Source organism: Equus przewalskii, chromosome 22 (genome assembly GCF_037783145.1).
Source record: "Equus przewalskii isolate Varuska chromosome 22, EquPr2, whole genome shotgun sequence".
In the NCBI taxonomy this organism is placed as follows: domain Eukaryota; kingdom Metazoa; phylum Chordata; class Mammalia; order Perissodactyla; family Equidae; genus Equus; species Equus przewalskii.
Window position 1 is genome coordinate 51274093 of NC_091852.1, and position 17124 is coordinate 51291216.

Sequence of the window (17124 nt, forward strand, 5' to 3'; positions counted from 1 at the left end):
TTCCGCTGGGCGGGTCCAGCCGGACCCAACTCCAGGGCTGAGCATGTCCTGTGCAGCTGGAGTGTGGCTCCGAGGATGCATCCTAAGATCTGGGGAAACTGAAGTAGAAACAAACTGCTGTGTGACACAGAGAGCTCCTGAAACCTATCCCTGATTCCTGGGGGGACAAGGCCTTTTTTGCGAGGTCGTGACAGCACCACAGCCAGGGGGGAGGCCTGGGGTGGGGGACAGCCTGGGGTGACACCAGCAGGGCATGGTCTCGGGGTGGCTGTCGCGTCTCTGCTCCCAGCTGGGAGGGGAAAGTGTGGGCAGTGCGTGTCCTCCGCTGTCCTGGCTGTAGGGCCTTAGTGGGGAGCGGGCTCAGCCGCGCTGTCTGGGCAAACCCCGTAGACAGAAGCCAGACAGGCTCCGCAGCAGCCTCTCAGCCGTCACCTGGATCCCTGCCCCGGACACCGGTGAGGGCACGTCAGCGTTGGTTGAGCATCCTGTTGCCCGTGGGAGCACTGCCGCCTCATGTGTGGTGGCGAGTGGTGTCCCCTCTGTGACCTGTCCCCGCTCACAGCCATCCAGTTCCAGGAGGGAGCCAACGCCTCAGGTGCATGTGGCAGACCCCAGACAGCACTCCCCCCCCCGCCCCCGGTCCATGGTCCTGCCGTTCAGGCCCCCAGCCGCAGTGACTGATCACATCTGGGATTACAACACTAGAGAGGGGCTTTGTGCTGCAACAGAGAGCACACACCGCACACCCATGCGTATGCGTGCACACACATGCACGTGAACATGCACGGTGCACACATGCATAGATGTGCTGTGCACACAGCACACGTGTGTACACAGGGATCCACATGACACGCGGCTTCACATATGTGGATGCACATCCATACGTGGATGCACACATACACACATCTGTGCGTGCATGTACATGTGTGCACCGACGCATGTGGGTATATGCATGCACGTATGCAACACATGGCACAACTTCATGAAACAGCCATTATCTTGCCAGTTGCTGGGCACGCCTGTTTTTTCCACCTGACTTGATTCAAGGCTACTCGGGTGGAAAGCTGTGTGTGACAGGCACTGACAGGCCGCTGAGTGACGGGCTCAGAGCCCCCTGTGGGTTCCATTCTCCTGACATGTAAAGTGGGATCGTGCCCTCCTCGTGAACCAGTGCAATTATGTGAGGATAGAGGGGGCGACGTTGTGGGACCCTGTCTTCCTAATGGGTCCTGTCTCTGTGACAGGCAGCCCTTTGCACAGGGAGGTGGGCTCCTGACACCCGGCTCCCTCCCTCCACTTGTCAGAAATGCGGAGAAGAATAGCATTTTCCTTGGGTGTTTCCAATGTGCATTCCTCGGCGATGGCGCAGCAGTGTTTCTGGAGGAGCATCGTGGCAGCCTCGGTGGTGTGATGTGCGCTCTGCTTAGCAGTGTTTAAATTATACAAAACAATGAGTACTTGTCAAAAAAGAAAGCAGCGAATGCTGCTGACCTTTGCTATTCATGTGGATTGTTTTGTTTTGAGGAAGTTTAGCCCTGAGCTAACATCTGCCACCAGTCCTTCTCTTTTTCTTTTTGTTTTGCTGAGGAAGACTGGCCCTGAGCTAACATCTGGGCCATCTTCCTCTATTTTATATGGGACTCCTGCCACAGCATGGCTTGCCAAGCAGTGCGTATGTCCACACCCAGGATCCGAACTAGTGAACCCCGGGCCGCCAAGGTGGAACGTGTGAACTTAACCACTGCACCACCAGGCCGGTCCCTCATGTGGATTATTTTGAAGACCATTTGGGAACGAGAGGTAGGGTCTAGTGGAGGTGACCGGGAATCTGGCGTGTGCCGATGAAGTGAACAAGGCATGGAGCCGGATGAGGCCCGTGCTGAAAGCCTGCACGTGCGTCTGCAGACAGAACTGGGTCTCGTCCTCCAATCGCCTCGGCAGCGTGGTGGGGAACAGCCGGGAGTGAGGGGCCGCCTGGCTGGGTCCACACCCGCCCAGCTCCTGAATGGTGGTGTCTGGGTTGGTCCAGGCTCAAGGCGGTTAAGAGAAATGTTTTCTCTTCTCACCTGAACCATTCAGAGCAGCCTGCGTGGACAGCAGCCGTTCCTGCAGGTCCCCGTCCTCGCTTTCCCTGGGGTTGGAAACGGCTTTGTTTTGAGTGTGTGCCCCTCTTTTGTCCGTGTGTGTGTTCCTAAGTCATCCTCACAGTCTGCCAGACCCCTAACCTCGCGTTTCAGCGCACAGACCTCCGGCAGCTCTGAGCCATCTCCCGCTCCCTCTGGCCTCTCTCTCTCGCTCCCTCTGCCCCTCCTCCTGTCGCAACACGGGGCTCCTGTTCCCGGCCGTCCTTCCTTCTCAGGAAGACCTGGGAACCGGCTCCCTTGTTTTGGTGGAGCGAATCCTTCAGTAGCTTTCTGAGAAAGGATGTAAGGGAGGTGTGAGCTCTGAGCACTGATGTTTGAAACCTGTTTCTGTTTTTCCCTCGTGTGTTTGATAATTTGGCTCTGGGTAGGATTATAGGTGAGAAATCGTCCTGCTTTGGGATTTTAAAGGCATTTTGCTGCCTCCTAGCTGGCGGGTGGCCTGGTTTCTGAGGGGTGATGGTGGGGCCTGTTTTCTGGAAGCTGTCAGTACTCCCCTGGTCCTAGGCCTTCAGATCTCACCACCCGGGGCCTGGTGTGGCCGTCTTTGCATTCCTTGCGCTGCTGGGCACCTCATTCTGTGAATGTGGGTCCTTCTGTTCTGGAATTTTCTTTGTATTGTTTCTCTGATAATTCTTCATTTTTTGCTCTCACCTGGAACTCCCGTCGGTTAGGTGTGGGCCCCTGAATCGATCCCCCGGCTTTCCTGTCTTTTCTCTCCCTTTCTTCCTCTGTCACATTGTCCAACTTTTACGGAACCTCCTCAGTTTCATCTTCCATCCTCGACTGAGCATTGTATTTCTTTAATCACCGTGTCAGTCTCTGCACTTGCTCCCACTTTCCCAGCTTGTGTTTCCCTGTGACTTCTCCCCTCCCGGGCTCTGGTTTCACTCTATCTGTCCTCAGAGTCGGTTAGTTACCATCATTGGTGGCACACCAGCGCTGGTGGTGACACAGCCATTGTCAGAAACCGAATCACGTAGACTTCAATAAACCATGTTAAGAGCAGAGGTGCAGATACACGTACTCAGAACTCACCACTTCCTGAGCATCTCACTGTCACCTGCTCTCGGGGCCACATGCCCCTTGTGTCCGTGTGGTGGAAAAACCATCACTGGTGCGCTGCCGTGCAGCTTATCCGTCCCTCGTTCACAGCATCACATTGGGAGCTTGAAAGCAGCATTTACACCCTAGAAATCAGCGTATGCTGCAGAGAAGGGCGCCCCACCCCGACCCCCGCCCCAGGAGAGCCAGGTGTTAGGGTTCGCCAGCACGGCCCGGGTCAGCTCGTCTGCTGTCTGTCTAGCTTCCAGGGCTTGTTCACGTCCTCACCCTGGTTCATCCTTTTGTCCTTTTAGACTGTCACTTAGCCAGTTGGAGGAGAGAGTTGAGATAAATCTCTGTCCTGGGTGACGGATTCCAAGGAGGGACTCTGGTGTCTCCTGCGCCTGGGTTCTGAGCCTGGCTGCGGTGGACGCGTGGCTGCCCCAGAGGAGTGGCCTCTGTGCCGAGTAGGGGCTCGGTCTTGTCGTGGGCCCTTCAGACCTTTCCCCCCAGCAGAGACACGGCCCCCACTGCTGTTGGAGAGCAAGAGAGACCTCCTGTGGGCCTCCTGTCCCTGCCCGCAGCCAGGGGCACATGGCACCAGACCCCAGGCACGCTCCTTCTGTGCCTGGTAGGGACTTCTCTGAGCCCGAGTGTTTTTTAAATAAACTTTATTTTCAAGAGCAGTTTCAGATTCACGGTGAAATTGAGTAGAAATCACGTGGAGTTCCCTTTTACCTCATCCCCTAATGTGCGCAGCCTCCCCTGTGTCATGATCCCACTGCAGAGCTGGTGGGGGTGGTGGGCCCGTGGCGGGGAGGGAGGGGGCACCCTCTGAGCTCCACCTGTTCATCCCTCCCTCCCCTCTGACCCCGGCAGCCACTGCCCTTCTCACTGCCCTGACGTGGAGCTTTCTGGAAACCCTTAGCTGTCAGGGAGCTCAGAGCGCGGGAGCCACTGCCAGTTACTCTCAGTCACTTGGAGAAACCATCTTCTCGGGTAAACCAAGGAGACTGTGAAGTGGCATTTACACAGACGTGCTTGGACAGGTTCTGAATGGTGCTGACAGGCAGCACACGCACAGCCTTGCAGACGGGCTGAGCTCTGTGTGTCCAGATACGGCCCGGGCGGAAACGTGGAGGGACGTGAGACGGGAGAGGCTGGATAGAAGGTGGACCAGGGTCGTCCACTCGGGTTTAATCTGAGTGAGAAACATTTCACCTGGGGAAATATGCTCGGATTTACATTAAAAACATAATTCTGGCTGCTGCTACTCTTTGGTAAATGTGCTATAGGGAGGTTGAATCTGTTTGGAATTGTATTTGACTGCTGGTAACAAAAATCTGAACAACAGTAATCTCTTTAATAGTTTATTAGCAAGTCTAGAAGTAGGCAGAAGAAAGCAGGTGTAACGTCTCCAGCATGTCTGCCTGGTTCTTGTGGATGTCTACCTGGTTGTTCTTAGAATGAGACCTTTATCTTTCATGTTCACAAGGTGGCTGCCAGAGCTCTGGCCATCAAACTTGAGTTCCAGGCAGCAAAAGGAGGAAAGGCTGAAGGCAATAATGCGAACACTAGCTGAGTCAGCCTCCTTTAAAGAGCTCTCCTGAAATTCCTACCTAATAACTTCTCTTCACAGTTCTTTGGCCAGAACTGCCACCAGGGAAGCTGGGAGATGTGGTTAACCGGCCACACTGCCGTCCCAGGTAAAATCAAGATGCTGTTAGTGACAGTGAAGGGATGTGGATTCTGGGGCAGAAACACAGGGATCTGTGCCATGCCGAGTGGTGGTGGTAGAGATGGACCTCCCCGAGATGGACCTGCGGACGTGCTGGGCAGGCTCCCGGCACTCCTCCCCGAGTGGGGCATCATCTGCACAGACAGCTCTTCCCGCGGCCTCATCCTGTGCTGCAGGCTTCTGCAGGAGCGCTCGGCCTTCGCTGGATGCTCCGTGGGGTTGCCTCATGGGTGGAGCACGGTGGGCACGTGGCACAGTTTGAGGCCTCGCCTGGCATCTGGAGCCGCCTCGTGCCTCATTCCCCCAGTGAGGGCAGGAGAGCAGAGTCTCCCCCCTGCCCCCGGGCCCGGGGTGAGGGCGTCGTGCGTCTGCTCTGAGGAGAGTGAGCGCTCGCGGCCCTCTCTTCCTCCCCTCCCGGCCTGCGTCCTGGCTTCCTGGCCCATCTGCTACTGCACTTAGAGTGGGGGTCGCCCTTGCCGCGGGGCGTCGGAGCCGGCCGTCCCTCTGGGTCTGCAGCGTGGGGTTCAGCTTGCAGATTGGCGCCTGTTTCTGTAAGTAGTTGTGTTAGTGCGCGGCCAGGCTCGTCCACTGACGCGGCACCTGTGGCTGCTTTCGATCTCCCACGGACTCGAGTGGCTGGGACAGAGGCTGCAGGGCCTGCAGAGCTGGATGCCCGTCGGCCTCTGCAGAAGAGGAGAGCCGGCCTGCGCCCGGGATGCGCCGCCCCCGGGGAAAACGGGGGGCTCAGATGTTCCCTGACTTTAGGATGGAGGACGGACACTGGGAGGATGGGAGCCTGGCTGGGCACGCGTTCAGGCTGGGAAGAGGAACCGAGGAGGGGCTGCCCGAGCGAGGAGGGCGGGCGAGCAGATGAGGCCTGGCCATGCCTGGTGTCCGGCCTTCACCCGGCGGCCCCAGTGGGCAAGTGCTCTCAGGGAGAGGCCCCTGGGAGTCTTTCCTTACAGGGTGGAGCAGGGCGGTGGCAGTGCCCCATGCCCACATAAAAAATAAATCCAAGAAAAAGAAAGAAGGCCTTGCTGACCCTCGACACCAGGGTGTGAGAGGCAACTTCCCAGGTGGGATGAAGAAGGGAGCCAGGAGGGCTTCTTGGAGGCAACAACTTGACCAGCAAACAGGAAGCCAGAACTTCTCCCAGAACCCTCTTGGGGGGTTCGGTGTGGCCTGAGGTGTTGGGGAGCCGCAGGGCAGGTGGCTGGACACACACGGGTGTGTGGCAGGTTGTGGGCCCAGGGAGGCGGAGCCGGGAGAGGACTGTCGGGGAGGGAGTGAGGCTGCCCCTCAGACGTCCCTGAGACGGTGAAGTCAGGAGGCTGAGGGCGATGACAGGGTGAGGAGAATGTTCTGGAGAGGGCCTTGGCGTGTCAGTTGGACTCACAGACCTGGAGGCAGGTTGGCTGGTGGGGCAGAAGGAAGGGAAGGAGGTGAGGATGGCTGACTCCCAGGGCCTCCTGGGGAGCAGGGGCGAAGGGGCATGGAGGGAGGGGCAGGGGTGTGGAGGGAGGCCGCCACCTTGCAGAAGAGGAAAGTCAGGGTGAGGTGGGGCTCCCGGGACGGCACGTCCGTGAGGTGCAGGTTCTGCTGTGACTTCGCTGTGCTCCCCAAGTGTGGTCAGCGAGAGTCCTGCCTCTGCCTGGCCGGTGTTTCCGTTTAAGCTCCTTCCTGAGAAGAAGACTGCCTCACAGTCTCGCTGGGATCCTGGCCGGGCCCTCAGGCTGGGGCCAAACCCTGGCCCTTGATGGCCCCGATTCACTGGTCTGGAGCAGGGTCATCCCGCAGCTTCCGGCAGGGAACCTTCCCGACGGCGTGTGGGGCTGAGCAGGTACGGGGCCAGGCCTCCCTGAAACCGGGCCGAGTGTGGGTGCCAGAGCCCTGTGCACCCTGGCCCTCGATGTCTGCTCAGCACAGGCCTGTTCTGCAGTGAGGGGCTTCTCCTCGGTGACGAGTCACAGCCGGTGACCACTGTTTCCGTGGCATGCTGGCTTCTTCATGCAAGGCTGGAGTAGGGGGCCACAGGGGTGGCCCTGTCCCCTGCAGCCCAGCCACTCCTGCATGGACAGGTCATGCGTGTGTGCACATACGTGTGAGCTTGCACATGTGTGTGTGTGTCAGCCCCTGTGTGGCCCTCTTTGGTCTTCTGCTCTGGCCGTTTTCCCTGATGAGCAGTGCAGGCATGGGGAAGCCGGGGTCTCCAAGGGAAACTGAAAGCCTGGTTTCCCTCTCTTCCTCTCCATCACATTACCCATTGGACGGGGGGACGCTGGGCAGCCAGGCGGGCGTCCGTCCCCAGTCTGGGTCCGATGTCTGTCCTGCATTCCTGGCCAGCCTGAGGGGCGAGACACACTGACTCCTGTAGCCCGGCTTCGCTCCCGGGCTCCGGGGTGTGGTGTCTGTGTGGGGCTGTCCCTCTTGCCCCCAGCAGATGGAGTGCGGTGGGGATGTGGTGAGAGGGGGGTTGGGGGGTGTTGTTGCCACAGGTCCTGATGGTAAACCCCTCCTTCTCACTTTCTTCCAGAGTTTCTTCGGAAGGCCGTAGAGAAGCACACCGTTTAAGAACCAGGTGGCCTTGGGTGTTTGCGGTGGCCGGAGTGGCCGGACCTTGCCCAGCGTGCTGGGAAATGCTGGTCCTCGGACACACGTCGCCCTCCCTCCAGGCTGTGCTGCGGGTCAGGGCCCCGAGGCTCTGAACAGCGTCCACCCTGACACCCCCCGCGGCCTCCGCTGCCGACGAGCGCTTGCTGCAGACGCCCCCGCTGCGGCGCCTGCTGAGGAGGATGTGGCTGCCCGTCGGGGGGCTGCTGGCCACCCTCGCCGTGGTGGTTGGAACAGCAGTGGCGTTCGCACCCAGCCCTAGGATCACCTGGGAGCACCGAGGTGAGGGCAGTGCTGAGTCAGGCCTGGGGCCCCTGAGGGCGTCTCCCTGCTTGTGATGCGCAGATGCACATGCGTCCTTTGCTCTGCTGGGGCCGTGCTGCTGGCCCAGGTGTGAGCACATGGCCTGCACCGCTGCTGCCGCGGAGGCTGCTGGTGAGGCTGCGGTGCTAGGAGCACGGCAGGGCCTGCTCGGGGCTGCTGGTTTCTAAATCAGGGCGAGGGGACCCCTGAAGGGAAGCTTGTCTCCCTTGTGCCTGACCACACTGGTGCTCGCTGCCCAGGCACGGACCACACCGAGGGGTATGTTTTGAGGACGTTTAATGACGTGAAGCTGAGCTTGGGGCCAGTTGTTTTCATTTGCTGTTCATAAGTTGTTTCGTTGCTCCCTCTCTTGGGAACTGTGTCTTGGGACCCCCTCTCCTCCAGGCTCGGTGGGCGGAGAGCTCGAGCGCTGGTCCCCATGGAGGTGCGCTGGCAGGGCTGCGCTGTCTCGGCAGACGTGCTGGGAGAGCCTTCGTCCTGTGTGCATCTCTCCTAACTGGGAAATTGGAGCGAAAGTGTGAGCACAAATCCTGGAACAAAACCAGAGCTTGGTGATGCTTGGAAAGCCAAGCGCAGAACACTCACGACGCTCTGAGTCTTGGATGCTGGGTGGTCGGAAAGAGGAACAGCCCCTCAAGACAGAAAGCCAACATGCCTAAACACCTCGTCCTTAAATTCCTCATGTTCCTGAATAGCTATTGATGCAATTAACAGAGCAGTGGAAAAATGCTTGGGTTAAGGGATAGATTTACTGAAATAGATTTTCTTTCAAAGTTTTAAAGTCAGTCATTTTTTTCCTAAATGAGAAAATCCTAAATAGTTATATTTTTGATACACCTAATCTGTGGATAATTAAGCACATAGACAAGAGTTTGATGAGAGGCAGAGGGAGCCACAGCAGTCAGCGGCTTGAGGGGTCTGGCCTGCGGTCTAGTGGGAGGTCACAAGGTCAGACTGCCAGGAGCTCGTGCTCCAGAAAGGTCACACTGCTGGGATGTCACACTGCTAGGAGGTCATGTTGCTAAGAGGTCATGCTCCTGAGAGGCCATACTGCCAGGAGGTCACATGCTAGGAGGTCATGCTCTGGGAGATCACGCTGCCAGGAGGCCACACTGAGTGCAGGGTTTGGAAGTGCTGGATGGAGGGAGCAGGAAGGGAAATCGGGCCCCAGCACTGGTTGAGCCCAGTGCTCTGGGGCCTCACAGGGTCCCACGTACTTGGTGGCGGCCTTGCTGAGTCTGCTCCACCCAGAGGTGCCTGAGTTCTAGCCTCTGCTGGGGGCTGGCCACTGTGGAAGCAAATCCCTGCCTGGCCCTTGGGACATGTCGGTGCACTAAAGGGAGGTCAGACACTGGGGTGTGTCCAGGCTCAGCAATGCCTGATGCACCTGTGTTGCCCGCCCCCCACCGCCCTTTTCTCCCCTAGAGGTGCAGCTGATGCAGTTTCACCAGCCAGGCATCTTCAACTACTCGGCCTTGCTGCTGAGTGAGGACAAGGACACCCTGTACGTGGGCGCCCGGGAAGCCGTGTTTGCACTGAATGCGCTCAACATCTCCCAGAAGCAGCACGAGGTATGGCGTGGGCTCCCACTCCCCTGCTGTCTGGGCCGCAGACCTGCCCGGTGTGTTCTGGAATCTGCACACTGGGCTGTACCCGGGGCGTCAGGCCCTTTCCTGGCCGTGTGGCCTGCTCACCGTGCATGTCCTGTGCCTCTAGCGAGCAGCCTCCCACCCTCAGCAGACCAAGGGCCCTGTCATCCCGAAGCTTCCTTTGCCCCCTGTGTCCGTTCAGCCTCATCCCAGGATGCCCCCTGGCAGCCTGTCCTCGCTGGGCTGGCGGCTCACCCACACTCCTTTCATCTTGGATTTTGAACTTTTTATTACAGAGAATCTCAAGCATAACAGGAGCAGAGGGAGTGATGTTAGAGCCGCCTGGCCACGGTGGCTCCTGCAGGCCAGGGGCTCCACCCCGTGCTCCCTCCTGCCTCCCTCCCATGGCCACGTCCTCTGCTCCCTCCAGGAGGCTGGGGAGCAAATCCAGACACACGTTCTTCATCCTTCATCTGTAAATGTTTTCCTGGGCATCTCCTAAAGGAGAGGACTCCTTTTTTTCAAACTAACCGAAATACCTTTATCGCATCCAAAAATTTAATGTCGTCACATAGTGAATGTTCAAATTCCACAGGCTCTCTCATAAATGATGTTTGTTCAGTTTGAATCGGGTTGAAATCAGGCCGTCTGTGTGGCCAGGCACTCTGTCCGCTGGGGGTCCCCCCCATCCTCCCTGAGAGGCAGGATCATCCCCCTGGCCGGGCGTTCCCTCTCCGGGCCCTTGACCATCGCAGCCTGGAGCCACGTGTGCAGATGGCACGATGGGACAGCCGGCTCCACCTTCCCTTCTCCATTTGGAAGCCAGAAATTGTCTCTAAAGGGGAAATTCTCGTTCCCCGAGGCCAGTTCCTTTGGAAACGGCAGGATCAGCACATGAAATCTCTGCCTTTATTCACCAGTTTTCAAAATAGTGTGACTTCTCTGCAGAGGGAGACAGTGAGTTTTTGACTGTTTAGTTTTCCGTATGGCCATGGACTCGCGCATTTAAAGATGTCTGAAGTGCCTTGATCCGCTCCAGCCACTTCCTCCCTTGATGCTCCGGTTGTCCCTTCCCTGGCCCGTGGCAGCCTCCCCATGCCTCCTGAGTCCTCAGACAGACCCTGGTGGTTGGCATAGTTCCTTGTTCTCTCGAGCCAAGATGGTCCAGGCTCATCGTGTGCATTTTCTGCCCCAGACCTCTTATTTTTTTTGGATTTGTTTTGTCTTAATCTCCAGAGTCTAGCCTAGTACTTAATTTCTGTTTCACACATAAATGAGATTCTCGTCACTACCCTTTGAAAATAAAGTGCGTGTGCCAGCCCTGTGGGCGCTCAGTCAGAGTGGCCATTGCTCTGTTAATGGCCTCGTGTATGTAAAAGAGAAGAAAAAGTGAAAGGACCACGGCTGAGCTTCAGTGAAAAGCCCGTGACCGTGATGGAGGGCCTGGCAGAGTTCGTGGTCCTTGTGCTGGTGCATTCCATGTGGACGGTGATGACATCGTCTGCATTTAACTTCTGAAGAAGTTGCTCTGTGAAATGGGCCTTGGTTCTGCATTCATGTGGCCTGGTTAGGACTTCCAGTTCTCTGAAAGCGTTCTCGTCAGCGTGTCTGCTGTTGGGGCCTTTGCGGGAAGCCAAGCTAGTGTAGAAGGACACACCCAGGGCTTCGGCCCACTGCCATCAGGAAGCTCCCTGTGCCTCCTGAGTTCTGAGCTCCCAGTGCCCAGCAGCTGGCTTTGATTCTCTGGGTGTAAAAAGATATATACCTGAGTTTGCATCAGTCACAGGATGTCAAGGAAGTGTGGGGAATCTGGGGGAGGGGAGGCAGGAGTATGGGGGCCTTCCATTATGCAGGCTGGGTGTTTTCTATCCTCTGGAGGGCCAGGGGCCAGGCACCTGCTGGCCTGACGGGTTCTGGTGGCCTGTGCACCTGCCGTGAAAGGAGCAGGGGCTCAGATCTCTATAGGAAGGTGCTGGACCTGAGGGGCCGTGCCAGTCCATCACTTTCAGCAGCTGCTCTTAGAAAAAATTGAAAGCATTGCCATCCAGCCATCCCACTGGTACTCAGAGTCAATGTCAAAATGTCAGGGCTTTTTTTCACTAGCCTCTGGAGTCCCTTTTGAACGAATGAAAAGCCCCACTTTGGTGTTTGCGAATACCTACATTTAGCTTTCTGATGGATAATTGAATCCGCCCCACTGTCCGTGGCGTAGTTTTGCTGCTGTTTTGCAGCGAGTAGCAGGGACCTGGCATGGCTTCCTGGCCCTGCGGCTTCTGGAGGAGGACGGCGCAGGAGGACAGCGGCTTCGCGAAGCCCGTTGCTCGTGGGCCTCAGCGTTGTCGCCTCAGCCTCGCTTTGCGGTCTCTGGTTTCGCCGTCCCGGGGGACGTCTGTGCTCTGAACGCCCGCGTGTGCTTTGTAAGCTATATGTCTGTACCCAGCTCTCTGTGCACTGAAACGACTCCCCTTCCCCAACAGGCATACTGGAGGGCTTCCGAAGATAAAAAAGCAAAATGTGCGGAAAAGGGGAAGTCAAAGCAGGTAATTTCTTCTGCCAGCTACAGACCATGCCATGCTCGTTTCCAGGTGGTTGAATCTCCTGTGGAAGCCCCTGCAGCTCCTGGATGTGCCAGCGCGGGGCCAGGCCCCAGGTCCCTGCGGGCGTGGCTCTGTTACCACGACCCCTCTTCAGCTCCTTCTGTTCCCAAACGCTGAGATTGGCTCTCAGAGCAAGTGCCAGACAGAGAAATGCTTCTTAAGGTTTAACTGAATTGAATTTATTCAGATGGCCTAAAACTCGGACCACAGAGGACAGTGTCTGTGCGTGCTGGCTAATGGGGTCAAATGCAGGGTTGCTGTCTCCCTGCACCGCGGCCTGGAGGGGTTGCTCTGGGAACTCTGGATTTTTGGAAACACCCATCCCTTGAGAACCTGCTCCTTCTCTAGGAGGTATTGGTCACCTCAGCGTGGTGGCCATCCGGGGAGCACTGGGCCAAGTGTCCACCCACCTTGGGAGCGCTGGGTCGCCCCCACCCCCGGGCTGCCCTACCCCTAACTGGTGCCGGGCCGATATCGGGGTCTCTGAGCATAAGAGCCCCGTCTTTCCTGACGGTGGGTCAAGACAGCTGAGTGACGGGAAATTTCAGCGGTGGTTGGCTATTTCAAAACAATTTAAAATCCTAAAAAAACGTTTTTTGCCAAACTTTTTTAGTAAAATGCTAAACACTGTCACTGAAGTCACTAGATCTGAAGTTGCTGCAGGAGATGAGAGAAAGCGCAGGTGTTGTGATGGCGTCACTGGGGGAGCTGGCTCAGAGCGAATTAGAGCGAGCGCTGGCCTGGCCCCGGGGAGGGCATGGAGTGGACGGGGTCCCTCCCAGTTCTCGCGGGGGAGGATGAGTTACTTCCAGCCAGTTTAAGAACAGTCATAGCAAAAAAGCTCCCCTGAGCAGAGATGACTTCAGACAATAGCACATATAATCCAGTACATTTCAGCCTGAAATAGTGAGCGGCTTCTTAAGTGGCATCTGGTTTTCCTGTGGGGCTTTCTGACGTGGAGCCAAGCCGGAGCCCCTCATTAGTTCAGCCTCTCCCCTGAGTGGGGCGGGCCAGATGCCCCCCCCCCGAGAAACGCTGTCCCCAGGTCTGTGCATTGGAACGTGGAGGGGGACCCCAGAGAAGAGGCGGGCAGAGGGCTTTTGCCCAGTGTACACCTGTGGCAGTGCCGCGAACCATCTATGTGTTCAGTGAAGTAAACACGTTTTTTCTGTGTCCCAGTCCGATTTGAGGTTTTGGTCAGCACGTCTTTTCAGAGTATAAATTAGTGACTGAAGTGACATCTGTTTGGCACCTGCCAGCTGGCCTGTGGACGCTGCAGGGGTGAAGGTTCTCGGGCCCACTGCAGATTTGAGTTTGTCCGGACGGAGCTGGGTCTCGGCCGCTGCTCCCGCCGTCCTGGGCAGGGCAGAGCCCCCGGAGCTGCAGAGCCTGGAGACGGGAGGCTGGCAGCGAATGCAGCCGGGGCTGGCGTCCTGAGCTGTGACGAGCTGGTGTCGGCTTGTGCTCTGCTGGTCTCTGCTCTGAGGGAGTGGGGTGCACGGTTCACACCGTGGGGGGCATCTGCTGGGAGCTGGATGGTGCTGACCGTGCATTTCTCTCCTGTAGACAGAATGTCTCAACTACATCCGGGTGCTGCAGCCGCTCAGCGCCACCGCCCTCTACGTGTGCGGGACCAACGCGTTCCAGCCGACCTGTGACCACCTGGTAAGGCCGTGGCACCTCCCTGGTCAGTGGCTAGAGCACAGTGGGGCTCCAGGTGGCATGCAGTGGTGTCCACTCGGCTAAACGTAGGATTTTCTGATTGCCAGCTGCGTGGGGATGGGGCAGCTCATGGCTTCTTGGAGCGCTGGTGTCCGATCTGTAAAGCACTGTGACCGAGGGTGTGGCCGCGGTTTGGAGCTGGCAGTGGGAGGACCTTCTGAGAAGTGTGTTGTTGACAGACAGGAGCCCCGCTGTGCTGTGATCCAGCATCTGGCCTCTCCTGTCACAAGGGAGGGTGGCCTGGCTGTGACACAGGTCCTGTCAAGTGGAAAAGTCAGGACTTCTGCTCCTCGATTGCGTGTTCTTGGTTCACGCATGTTATGGACTGAATGTTTGTGTCCCCCCAAAGTCCATGTGTTGAAGCCCTTATCCTCCTGAGCGACGATATTTGGAGCTGGGGCCTGTGAGGCGGTAATTAAGGTTACCTGAGGTCATGAGGCTGGGGTCCTGATCTGATGGGATGATGGCCTTACAAGGAGAGGAGGAGACAGCAGAGCTCTCTCTCCCCCATGTGAGGACACAGCAAGAAGGTGACGGCCATCTGGAAGCCAGGAGGGGGTTCCTCACCTGGACTGACCGTGCCGGTACCCTGGTCTCAGACTTCACCCGCAGAGCGTGAGGAGTGAACGTGTGTGCTCGAAGCTGCCCGTCGGGGTGCTGTGTGGCAGCCCGAGCTCGCTAGCACGGGTGTCTGCTGCTCTGGTCTTGGGGCGTCTCCATCCGCTGTCTGCTGTTGGGTGCGCGTTGCCCCCTGATCCACAGTTCTGTGACCTGCCCTTCTGAGTGGCGACAACACGACACGAGTGTGCTGAGCTCTTTTAGAAGCAGGCCCATCTCTCTCCCTCCCCTGCGTCACAGCCTGGACTCTCCCTGAGCCATGTCAGTTGCATCTCACCACGTTGGGGTCCTTTGGAGTGGGACCCCGGTCTACACCGCCCTCCGGCACTCCCCATTCCCTCGCTGACACGTACCTGGAAGGAGAGAGGGAAGACGGCAGTGTTTCTTGGAGAGGAACTCCTTTTTCCCCAATACCTGAGAGCGTTTGATAACAACCACAGAGACAGGGAGAAGGCCGTTTGAATGCACGTGAGGATTGAGAATGAGGCACGTTTTCTAGTGACTGCCCCTGGTTCAGTGTGCCGGTCGGGTGTCAGGTGTGCCGGAGTGGGAAGCTTAGTTTGCTAGAAGCCAAAAGTAACTGAGACTTAAAAGAACCTTTCCCAGCCTCGAGTCAGAGATCGATGATAGGACGGAGCACGAGCGGATTAAGGGCTTGCTTAGGAGTCCTTGTATCCACACACAGACCCCCGGGTGGGGTCCACACGCAGCGTGGGTCTCCCGGGCTGTCTGTACCCACAGATGCAGGTGACAGAGGTTAGTATGGGGGTGGGAGTGCCCCCAGGTGCTGAGATCCTCAGTCCTCAAAGCCAGACTTCGTTTCTTTGTGCTTAAGGGAAAAAAAGCATCCAAAGGCCTATTAGAAACATTTTGCACATCAAAGGATTTCCTGGCTAAACTCTAGTTAATCAGAAGCTTAAAGCACTGAAATTTAAACTTTAATTCCACGCACATGTCAGTTGTTGAGATAAAGGAATTGTCTGTTTTGTTTAAATCTGACCTATGATTTTTCCCAGTACTTTGAGTAAAAGTTTTCAAGCTGCCAGAAAAGTTGGTCAGACGCGTGTATCCTGACCTCCTAGACGGCACAATGGGGAACGTCTCTGTGCACACGTGTGTGTATGTGCACACGTGTGGACGTGCTGAACCGTGACCTGTAAACGCCATCATGAGCCTAAGAATGATGACATTTTCCTGTAAAACGCCAAGTTTGTCATTTTATCTCAGAAGATTTACAGTAATTCCCTGGTGCTATCTCCAGCCCCTCAGATTTCCCGCTGGCCCCCAGACGGACTCTGGAGATGGGATCCAGGAATCCCATCAGGCGGGGTGCACTGCCGCCCCATTCATAATCCTAACCTAAGAGGTGAAGTCGCGTATCGTGTTACCCAGCCTGTTAGAAATGTAGCCGGCGCTGTTCACATCCCGGGAGCCCTCTCTGCTCCTGTGTTTGTGACGGGGTTCCCATCTCGTCCGCCGGCCCACCGGGGCGCCCAGCTGGCCCGGGGGAACGGTTCCCACCTTGATTGCCGTGCTTCCTGGGTTCCGCAACCCACGAATCCTTTCTCGCGTCCGCTGCCCCGATGGGTTTCTCCTTCTCTAACTTGCTGTTTGGGACCGTTTTCATCTTCCTCCTGGGATGCTCCCTCACCCCTTCTTCTACCGATGCTTCTCATATGCGCAGGGACGCAGCACTGCGTTGGTCATTTTGCAGGCATTTTCCCCGTTTGTCCCTTCTCATTGAACTCTGTCTCCTGTTTTCTGTGGACAAGAGCTTTCCAGTTCTTTGAATGGTGGCTCTGTCCGCGTTGTCCCGACTGGGTTGGGGCCATCTCGTCAGCGGGAGAGAGACTGTCCCGAGACGGAAGTCGCTGCCCGTACTTTGAGTTAATGCAGCATCGTCCCATTTCCAACATCCACACCACTGAGCCGCCTGGACTGGGTCTGCTGGGGGGAATGAGAAGAGATTCTGCTGCTCTTCCCATCATCTGTTTACTGGATAGTCTGGTCTCCACTGCTGTGAACGCCATCTCTGTTGATGTTAAAATTCTGCAAGTAGGGGCTGGCCCGGTGGCACAGCAGTTAAGTTTGCACATCCCTCTTTGGGGTGGCCCAGGGTTTGGTGGTTCGGATCCTGGGCGCAGACCTGCACACTGCTTATCAAGCCATCCTGTGGCAGCATCCCGCCTGTAAAGTGGAGGAAGGTGGGCATGGATGTTAGCTCAGAGCCAGTCTTCCTCAGCAAAAAGAGAAGATTGGCAGCAGATGTTAGCTCAGGGCTAATCTTCCTCAAAAAAAAAAAATTGCGCACATGGCCTTCTGGTCGCTTCCCAGGTGCATCCTGTGTTTGGTCTGCTCTGGCGGCTTGATGCCCCGAGACCCGTCAGCACTGCCATCTCTCTCTTACAGCTGAGCAAACTGAGGCTCAAGATCTTGAGTGGTCCTCAGGGGGCATCAAAGCAAGGGTCCACGGCGCCCGTATCCAGACCCGGGACTTGGGGGCTGGCCACACAGGCACCGCTCCCGCCGTCCCCCCGGATAGTGAGTGTGTGAGAGCGAGTGGTGCGGTGGCAATGTGTGTACTGTCTGCCGAAACGCAGACAGTGGATGATACGCTTTCTTCCCGTTCAATTGTAGGACTTAACATCCTTTCAATTTCTGGGGAGAAATGAAGATGGCAAAGGAAGGTGTCCCTTTGACCCGGCACAAAGCTACACGTCGGTCATGGTCGGTGAGTCCAG

General features: G+C 57.0%; 1 protein-coding gene across 21 annotated transcripts in view; it reads left to right on the forward strand.

Annotated features, from left to right (window-relative positions):
- The window catches only part of SEMA4D (semaphorin 4D), a 111340-nt gene that overhangs the window by 67048 nt on the left and 27168 nt on the right, over window positions 1-17124 (forward strand). For all 21 annotated transcript variants that reach the window (XM_070589803.1, XM_070589818.1, XM_070589814.1 and 18 more), the window contains 5 exons: window positions 7457-7815; window positions 9283-9428; window positions 11924-11986; window positions 13610-13708; window positions 17021-17114. In XM_070589803.1, the coding sequence (XP_070445904.1) occupies window positions 7716-7815; window positions 9283-9428; window positions 11924-11986; window positions 13610-13708; window positions 17021-17114 (502 nt within the window). In that variant the 5' untranslated portion in view covers window positions 7457-7715. The remainder of the gene's footprint in view (window positions 1-7456; window positions 7816-9282; window positions 9429-11923; window positions 11987-13609; window positions 13709-17020; window positions 17115-17124) is intronic.